The following is a 10,445-nucleotide window of genomic DNA, read 5'->3' on the forward strand; positions in this document are numbered from 1 at the left end:
GCACAGTTCAACAATTTCCGTATCAACAATTAATACAGAATACAGTGTTTTTTGATCCCCATTTTCTGTTGTAAGAAAATCTCATTCCTGAGATAAATTGGTGAAATGTCTTGCGCTTCATCAGCATTAAAAATTTGACACTGCTTAAAGAAATGCCTCCACTTAAAATCATAAATGTAAAAAAAAGGAGGGAAAAATAAAGGCTGAAAAATTCACTATAATTGAACTACTTATTTTTAGCTGTCCACTATAAGCGTATAAAATAACGGTAGTTGAATGAAATAAGAAGGACCACTAAAAAGCTAATTACAATCGAGTGTTCACTATATTACAGGTTTATTATAGTGGAGTTGCTTTGTATAAAAAATATTCACTGAAAATATAGCACATTACAACTGTTATTTCAGCATGATCGCTATTATTTCAATCAAGGAATGTGTGAATAAGCAATCAAAGAATGTGTGAATACAATGAATAAGCGAAAATGTATATTACCCTAAATAACTGGTTTTAATTATTGAATTTTCAAGAATTGAGTACCAATAGTAACGTAAGGTTTCGTAACGTAAAGTTTCTAAGATTAAGAGGACATTTAAAGATATGAATTTATTATTTTCTAATCAGTAAATAAACATAGTAAACGTAAAATTTCTCAATAAACGTAACTTTTTTCGATGGATTTAGATTTTCGGTCATTAATTTAAAAAATTTAGTCGCACGCGTTGGCCCTTTAATATTAATTTTAGTTTTTGCATATTTCGTTATACCAGGGGAAAGTTTTTAGCGCATCAATAAGTTTTCGTCCACATTTTTAAAATTTATAAATTCAAAGATTTGTTAATTCAATTACTATGTACTATTCTTTAGTCATATAGTTTAAACCCTATATTGTTTAAATTTCTATTTGTAAAATTTCACAATAACTGATGGAACTTCCATTTTAGCAAAATTGATGTAATAAGCGAATACTTAAATTAGTTGCTAAAATAGCGATTTTTTTAAAAAATAAACAGCATTGAAAATACCAATAAACTGTATTTTTCTTTTGCAAGTAGGAAGATTGTACTTTTTGGGAGGTAGTTGTGATCGATGTTATTCCCGCATGTATGTAATAAAGGACCAACATTTAAGAATAAATTAATTTAAGGAAATTGAATTTAAGGTTGAACGAAATTTTTATTTGAATTTTCTTTATCGATATTAGAAATAAATAAAAATATCTTTCATTTTGCCCTTTTTTTATACAATACAACATATAAAAAACAGCGTTTTAAAAAAATATGCCGTAATCGTTATATAATGAGCTTTCACTGTACTCTTTTGATTCACTTTCTAGCTAATTCAATAGTGAGCTAATTTTCAAAATCCCGCTAATGATTTAAATATATATTGCTTTTAGGTATAATAAAACTGGCATAAAATAAGTTGAACTCAAATTTCATATTCCGAAAAAAAAATTTACTTTAAAAATGGACAGGACATTTTTCTTTACTCTGATGGATAAGGAAAGTGATGCTTCACAATTCTTGATTGAGAAAAGTATGTATTTTACAATCCTTTGTCCATGAACCCATCTTTACAACTTTTGTCTGAAAAAGATGATTTGAGTCAGTCTGGGGGGTTATTACTAAATACATTTTTCACATTTATGAATCAGGAAGCAGCCTTTTGTACTTTTAATATAAATGGAAAGTGTGTTTGGCCTTAGGTATGATAAGAGGTGTGACAATAACAATGATTCATAACAATGTAGCGAAGTATGTTATCTCAAACAATCTTCTACCTTATGGGGGTGGTCGTCAATTCGCAGGTGTTGTTCTGAGAAATTTTTATTTAAATTAACTCATTTCTGAGAAAATAAAAGATATTCTTGAGGAGACTGAAGCAGAAGTGATTGAATTTCCCTCCTTACATTGAATTCCTTTATCAGATGAGCAATTTTAAGAACGAGACAATCGCTATTTTTTGAGTGGAACTTCTTAAATGTGTTGTAAAACTCAAGGACTTTTGAAAAGGAAAATCTTATCTTTTATATGAGGTTTAATAATTTCTTCAATTTACTACTGGACCTCATTTGACACTTTCTATAGCTTATCTCATCTTTCGACCGCACTCCCACCGAAACTTCCTATAACATATTTTAAACGCTATAGCGACCCATATTTTTGTGGTCAAAAATCTAAATAGAATTTAAAAAAAGCGAGGTTATTTAAAGAAAGTTAACTTTGTGTTAGATTTCACAACTTAACTATTTTTTTTGCGCTAATTAATCAACTTAGTCAAAGTCAGAGTACAAAACCTCCAAGTTATAATGCGTGAAAATCTGACAAATGCATAAAAAATATTTAGAATGCTTTTTTTTCATGTTCACTGCATGAAACCTGGTACATTTTTAATAATGTTTCTGTTTTATTATGCATGCTTAGTCAAATATTGCAAAATTAAGCTAAATTGTTTCAATGATATAGTTGCTAGGGTAAAATTTTCGGAATTGTATATTTTATTTGAATCATTTGTAGCATAAAGTATTATCTACAAAGTTATTTTCGTGGCGGAAATGGAATGCGCCGATAAAAGAAGAAAATTGGAAGAGAATAAAAAAAATAAATGAAAAATTTTACTTTGCCGTAAGCATTTTCAAAATTTTACATTATTTTTTCCATAAAATTCTCGTTTTCAGTGCAAAGAAAAAAAATGAAGAAAACTAAAATAAACTTCAAAATTAAAAATAATTAAAAATGCATTTAAATTACTTTAAAGATATTACTAAAAATTGTTAGTCTCCTTAGTATCTGATATTATCTATATAAGTTTAGATATTGAAACAAATTTTAAAGCAGGAAAAAGTAATAAAAAAATATAATATATGTGTGCCTGGAAGACAGCACTTCTTCAGGGGACACACTGTCTACAAACACGCATGAGCCTTTCTGTTGTCAGTGGAAAAACCTAAACTGACACTGCCCCTATCCATATAAGCTATCTTAGAAAATTACAAATTGCATTAAGAAAAAAAGAAGATCATTTTCAATAAGACGGAGAATAATATCAAATCAAAGGTGATTTAAGATTTTATTCGCAAAAATTATATCTCTTAAACACAAATATTAATGTTGGAGATGAACTTTTAGATAGTACATTTGAAGACTTTTTTTGAAGGTTTATATAATTTATAAATTGCTTCAATGGAACAATCCGCAACTTGATTTTATTTTTGCACAAATATTCAATGCTACTTAATTGAATTCTAATGATAACTGCTTTTTTTTTTAAATATTTGAAACAAATATTGAAATTTTAAAGGATTGTGACAAAATTCTGTAATGTTTTTTGAGCTTTTTTGTACTTTTCCTTTGGTATAATTATCCCCAAAGATATGTCATTCTTGCAAAAAGTAAATATCATTAATAAGAGCTTCAAAGTATATAATACCCTGAATGATTTCTTATAGTTTGTATGTTGCATGCAAAGAACTGTGTGTGTGTGGGGGGGGGGTTATGACTTGACACGAATGACAATAGTTATGATTCAGTGTCCAGGTTTGACCAATGGGAGGTATCTATCTATTGTTGCAGCAAAAGTACATAACTGTTACTTTAAAATTGTAGTCTTCATTTCGGTGCTGTACGTTGAGTTAGTGATTTAGTTCTTTGAGTTAGTGATTTGCAGAAAAGTGTAGTTACTTTACTTGGTGCAAAATTGGTGTAGTGAATTTTTTAAGATTTCGATTGAAGATTTTGTGGAAAACGCATTAACGCAGGATCATTAACGATGTCTTTGCTCAAGGATATTAAGTAAGTTTTTCGTTATTTTTTACTGATTTATTTATTGATTAATTAAGGCTTTATTAATCATTGATTAGTTTGCTTATTGATAAAATAAGGCGTTCTAATTAGAAAAAAAAATGTTTCTTACGGTTCATCTGCGTCTGAATAAGTTTAAGTATTTGAAATTTTCTAGCATTTGAAATTGTTGAATATATTTGAAAATAAACTAGGAAAGTAAATATGACTTAATGTAATTTTAATTTAATGTAAGATTTATTTGATTTCATAATTTGTTTTTGAACTCCTCCAAAAGTTTTTCTAAGTTTAATTCAGTTTATAGATGAAATGGTTTTTGGTATCTAAAGTATTTTATTTGTTTTATAAATTATTTTAATTTGTGGTATCAGGAATTAATTGATTCTGCATTGAAATGTCAGAAATTACATTTAATATCTGATTTCTCCCGCTCTTCCAATTAATACTAATTTGTTTTTGTTCTCCTGAAATTGATTTTTAGTTAAACTTAATTAAGTTTATTGATGATGTGGAATTCATTATTTAAAATATTTTTTAATGAATTTTATTCTGTGGTCTCAGGAATCAGTTGATTCTGCAACGAAGCCCCAGTAATTACTCTCTAAATATCTCAGTTTTTCTTAGCTGTCTTTTTCAATACCTTTTCTTGCGAAGTAAATGCGATATAATGTAATTTTGAGTAAATAATATAAGATTTAGTTGATTAAATTATTTATTTTTGACCTAACAAACAGGTTTTAAAGAAATTTTATTTAACTAAGTTGATTGCTGAAATGGATTTTATTATTTAAAGTACTTATTTATTTATTTTACAAAATATTTTATTCTGTGGTATCAGGAATCAGTTCATCCTGTATTGGAGAGACAGGAATTGCTCTAAATGCCTCAGTTCTTTCTCTCTCCTTTTTAATACTTTTTTTTAGCAAAATAAATGTGGCATAATGCAATTTAATTTTAATGTGAGGGTTTTTTGATTTTAACTAATGTAATTTTAACTTAATGTCAGATTTATTTGATGAAATCATTCGTCATTAATGCTCCCCGAAGAATTTTTCATTTAAATTTCATAATTAAAATGATTATGAATGACAATTGTTTTGAATAGAGAACATTATTATTTTATTAAGAAGTTTTTTATACTGCAATTTCTGTATTCTTTTGCACTTAGGCTATTTAAATGAAAATTGTCTGTCAGAGAAGGAATTACCTATTCAAATTTAGATTTTCCTATTTTGTTTTTCCTAATGAAGGGAAAGAAATATATTACATCTATTGATATAGATTAGAGGAAAATTAAGTCATTTTTAATATTTTGGAGGAGTAAATTAGTGCGTGATTTTTTTTCTCTTTAATATGAATTTTGTTAAAGAATTTAAGGCGATTTTTTGTTAAGAAATTTATTTTTTTCTCTGGCTATAATTGTATAAAATAACATAGTTTTGTCACAGTCCTCCTTTGTAGGTACTCCTGTAGTTGCTGCACTGCGCGCTTTGACTACTTTTTATTTGGTTTAGTACTTATTTCAGGAAAATGGTTCACAGTTACTAACTTTTTATTTAAAATATGTGGTGATGTTAAAATTTTGTCAAATATCTTTTTAGGAATAAAATTTCTTCATTTTACTTGCGAAAATGGATGTAAGAAAAAGTGGTTACATTGCGTTCAAAAAATATAGTTTCTTTACTTTAGAAAATTAATGGGTTAAAAGCTTATCAAAATGAATCTTTTTTACAAATTTATCTTTTTTAAAAAAAAAAAGTAATTTTTAATCAGTGACATTAAGATATAGAAGGGGATTTAAACCCTTTGATCATTTATTTAGCTGCTTATGAATAGAAATTTTTGATCCAATTACGTCAGAAAATATTAACTTACGTCAAATTTAATTAGATTTTTTTTGTAATTGATAATGAAAAATTAACTAATATAATGTGTGATTTTAATTTTAAAAAATAAAATTTTCAATCTTAGTTATTTTCCAAAATTCAGTTATAATGTAAAGAAATTTCAAAGAAAATATGCTGGTGTAAAAGAGATGTAAAATATGTACAGATATAGCCACTAATTTACTGATATATCACGTACTACAAGAATAGCCCTATGTATGTCCTTGGGCTATTTCACAGCCCAAGAACAATACTGTAGTGAAGGAAAAGGTTCTCATCTTCACGGATGGGGTTTACTGATTTTGTGACGATATTATCGTTTGTCGATATTTATTGCGCGCTTATACTTTTTGATATTCATCGTGTGTTGAGATTTTTCGTATATTCTAAATATCGTTAGAATATATTTTAAATATCGTTAGAATATATTTTAAATATCGTTTTCGCTATAAATTAAAATTATCGATGTTTCACAATATATTGATACACGAACTGTTAGCTCCGAATTTGGATGTAAATAATAAGTGAGTCCTAAGTTTAAAGATTTATCGTACATTGTAAAGATTAACTTTACAGAACAAGCATTTATTTTTAACAGGACAAAAAACTGTTTAAGAAACTGTTTCTATTTTCAACTGTTATCCGCTCACTGTAAAAACTTCCTGTTGTTTTTGCATACATTCTCTGTATATTTGCAAAGCAGTTTTTCGCACTGTATAATTACTCTTTCTTTTTCAAATCATTTTACGATTAAGTATAGAAAGTAATAGAGAGGTATCGAAAAATACTTGCTCTTATTTTTCAGGAAATATTTAATGATATTAACATCGTATAAATAACACTGCGATCCAATTTTATTTTTAAATCGATACTTTAACTATATATTTCCTTAATATAAAATTTTTTGGCACATTAAGTTACCATACATTTTTATTCTGGTAGGCCTCTATAGTTTAAACTTTTTTACACTTAAACTAGTTATTGAAATAATATATAAGATGAAAACAGTTTAAGATTTTCTTCATATTGAGACGCCTAGAGCTCCGGTAGCATAGAGGACCATTTGAGATGACCCAGGTTCGTATCTCAGCGTCGCGGAGAATGGTCGTACGAATGCTGCTCTTGGAATGCACTGACCAGAATGCAGGAATACATTTTTCGTATACGATTTTCAGAAATAACAATACTTATCTGGTGAAAAAACAAGCACCCGTTTTCTTGAAGGAAAAAAAAACAGTATTTTTACGAGAAATAAACAGTTTTATGCTGATACTTGAGCTGACAGTATTTTCTGCAAATCTAAAAAAAAACAAGTACCGGTAAAAAAACAAGTACCCGTTTTTTTGAAGGAAATTTTTTTTTTCATGTTCCTCAAAAAATTATCTTATTCGCTGTTACGTTGATACGGATAATCAAATTATCTTATTACTTTAGAAGTGTTTAGATCCTATAATTTCTCCTACATGTAAATGAAGTTCAAAGGATTGAGGGACAGACAATATATTATAAACCGAAAATATTGTTTTTAATCATTCTTTGCCAAAAAATATAGCAATAGATTTGTAATTTGTGACAGTTATTTCGGTTTACTATAATTACCCAAAATTTCGTAAGCCTGACTCAAATATTTATGGAGATATTGTCATTTTTATAAAAAATTGCTCTATGACTTTAAAATTATTAAGTAAAATTGGGGAAGACTCCTGATCCTTTTGGGCTTTATTTTAAAAAGTACAAAAGCTACTTAGAAAACTGCTTGGAACTTTTTACGTTTTTAAGATATTCAAGTAAGACTTTTGATTAGTTGCCAAATAAGATTCACTACGAAATTGTGAAAAAAGAATGTAAAATTTTTCTCGCTCATGTGCAGTACAAAAGAAAAACAACTTTAATTACTCATATCTTGTGCAGTTTTAAGCGAATTTTTCTCAAATTTTAAAGCAAGCATTTTGTAATTAATTTTAATTTTCTCTAAATATTTTGATTAATTTTATTGAAGTTATAGGAAAACAGCGTAAGACAAAAAAACAAATTTTTATAATAACTATATATCTGTAAATAGGATTACTAAATTTTGTGCAACCATTGTATATAAGAACTAAAATATTTCAAAAAATACAAATCTATTGTTACATTGTTTGGTATAGGGTGTTCAAAAGCAATTTTTCCCATTGTTTTCGCCATTGTCAGTCCCTCAAGCCTAAAAAAAGCTTTAAAGTTTATTGATATGTATGAGAAATCATATGATTTACACACTTCTAAAGTTATAAAATAATTCGTTAAGTATTTTCGAAGAAATTTTAAAAAAATGTTGTGGTATAAAAGTGTTTCCATTATTTTGTCTACACTCCGTAATAATTATAGATAATTCAGATTTCATTAAATTTACTTCATGCAAAGTATAATTAGTAAATGAATTTATGGATAAATTTTTTTTACCAGGACCATAGTATAGAGCTGTGAAAGATAAAACCTAGAAGATAATATCTCAATTTAGTTTATGTTGGAAAAATATTTATGACTCATAGTTGAATTTTTTAAATTGTTTTTAAAAATCCGAAATTTTTCACTAATGAGTTTAAAAGATTTATATCCATTTAACTATGCTTATAAATAGCAAATACTCCATAATCTGTACACTGTAAGAGATTTTGGATCAAATTACGGTATAAAGTACCGCCACTCATGGTGTCATTACTTTTTACCATGAAATCCACTTTTATTGGAGCATGTTACGGAGCAAGAAATTTGATATATCGTAATTTTTGCAGTAATAATTACCGTAAAATCACTTTAATTAAATGAATATTACTGTAAGTTTTTAAGTATCTTATTTTATGGTAAATTTGGATTGCTCTGCTGATGCACGCACAGACGATGTACTTTATATCGTAATTTAATTAAAAAAATTTCTTAGTGTAGCAACCATTGTGTGCTTCATTTCTATGAACTATCATGTGCTGAATTATTTCTGTGAATTTTTTCACTTTCATACTCGCAATCATGCAATAAATCAATTTTCGAATCATGCAGTTTTTGAACCACTCCATATATGTGATTTTTTCTCTAATGGGTTCAAGGAAAGCGTCATGTAGAATTAACTAAGCGGACACTGGAAATGCTGTGTACAATGTAAAAAATTCTGAAATGAATTATTGTAAAAATTACTGGCACCCTTAGTGCATCATTTTCGAAATCCATTTACTGTAAAATCCATTGTTACTGCAAAATTATATGTTTTTATTGTTTCTACTGCCACCTGCCAAATACCAGCAAAAGTGTTATGTGAAACCAACCAAGGCATATGGTGCGTTTTCCTGTTTTCAGTGGCACCATCTATTTCAAGGAACACGACTTCAACCCCACACTTCCGTCCCAGCCCGTGTTAAAGGATGAACCAATTCATACATCCACAGATCGTAATTTTGACCTAAACCCGAAAGTGATTAGTTAGAGTCCAGAGTAACTGATTTGTTTTTGGAACTTGGAGGTTTTAGTGATCTGACAGTGCACCAGTCGTCATTTACTATGCACGGGGAGTCCTCGCTAGTCTGGGATAGAGCTCACTGCTTCTCGGACATGGTTCCAACGCCCTACCAAACCAGCAGACTATTTCACCTCTTCTAAAATTTTATGCATGAGTTTATAGAATCACTTTAATTTAACAGAATTATTTATTTAATTGTGGTGATTTACTGATTTTACAGTAAGTATTATTACAAAATTTGCAGTATATAAATATTGTCTCGAAAAATTTTACTGTGAAGCACACCAGCACACTGAGTGCCAGTACTTTTTACCGCCATTAGTTTCGAAATTTTTTACGCCGTAATTTCATAACACCATTGCTGATTTATTGCTTTTTTAAAGAAGTGTTTTGATTTAATTGTTTATATTTTTTTTCAGAATCTCTGCACCTGTTAGACCCTTTCAACAGATGAAGAGAAAAGCGGTTGAAGATATTGCTACTAAAAACAGCAAGAGTATGAAAAGAGATCATGAAACAGAGAAACTTCAGCAAACTCCCAGGTGCCGATTTTTTCCAAAGTGCCGCATGGGTCAAAAGTGCCACTTCCAGCATCCAACCTGCAAGTATAATGCCGCATGCAGAAATCTGAAGTGCATCTACCGACACATTGGTCCCAGAAAAATAGAGCTCTTCGAGAACAAGGAGAACGAGCAGCCCAACAGTTTTCGATTGTTGCTCGAGAAATTAGAGAAGCAAAAACCTAATCCATACAAATGGGTAAAACCTAAAGATATTAGTGCAAAAAAAGATGTACCATAGACGCAAAAAATTGGGGGGTTAAATAGGTATTTTAAAGAACGCGATTTTAATTAACAAATCAAATCCTGTATCCATGTTTACACGCGATGATAGAAGAGTACTCGGTCTCTGCAATGAATGAGGGAAATGTTATTTGAGTAATGTTGTATGAATTAGATTGAAGAATATAAAAAAGCAGATGTGTATAGTAAGTTAGTTTCTTTTTTAAAGATTTCAATAAATATTTTAATTCTTATTTTTTTGTACTGTGGTTATTTAAAAATTTATTTTGTTTCTGATTTATTGTTTATTCAAATTTTTTTTCCTATTGCAAGATTTGATGCTGCACTATTTATTCATTTATCGAGAAAAGAGTTTATTAGCTAATCTTTCCTTGCTCGAGATCAACATTCTTGCCACATTTAAACACGCAGATTATTCAACCTAGTGAATTTTTGCTTGGGATATATTATATTAATTCAGAACTGT

The 10,445-nt window shown here is 28.5% G+C and overlaps 1 protein-coding gene across 1 annotated transcript; it reads left to right on the forward strand.

Annotated features, from left to right (window-relative positions):
* Positions 1-3,475: 3,475 nt before the first annotated feature.
* On the forward strand, positions 3,476-10,188 carry LOC139425142 (uncharacterized). Its single transcript, XM_087166645.1, has 2 exons — positions 3,476-3,794; positions 9,596-10,188. The coding sequence occupies exons 1-2, from the start codon at positions 3,772-3,774 to the stop codon at positions 9,975-9,977; spliced, it is 405 nt and encodes a 134-aa protein (XP_087022771.1). The 5' UTR covers positions 3,476-3,771; the 3' UTR covers positions 9,978-10,188.
* The last annotated feature ends 257 nt before the right edge of the window (positions 10,189-10,445 follow it).

Source organism: Parasteatoda tepidariorum, chromosome 6 (assembly GCF_982258835.1).
Source record: "Parasteatoda tepidariorum strain Cologne lab strain chromosome 6, Ptep-v5.0, whole genome shotgun sequence".
In the NCBI taxonomy this organism is placed as follows: Eukaryota; Metazoa; Arthropoda; class Arachnida; order Araneae; family Theridiidae; genus Parasteatoda; species Parasteatoda tepidariorum.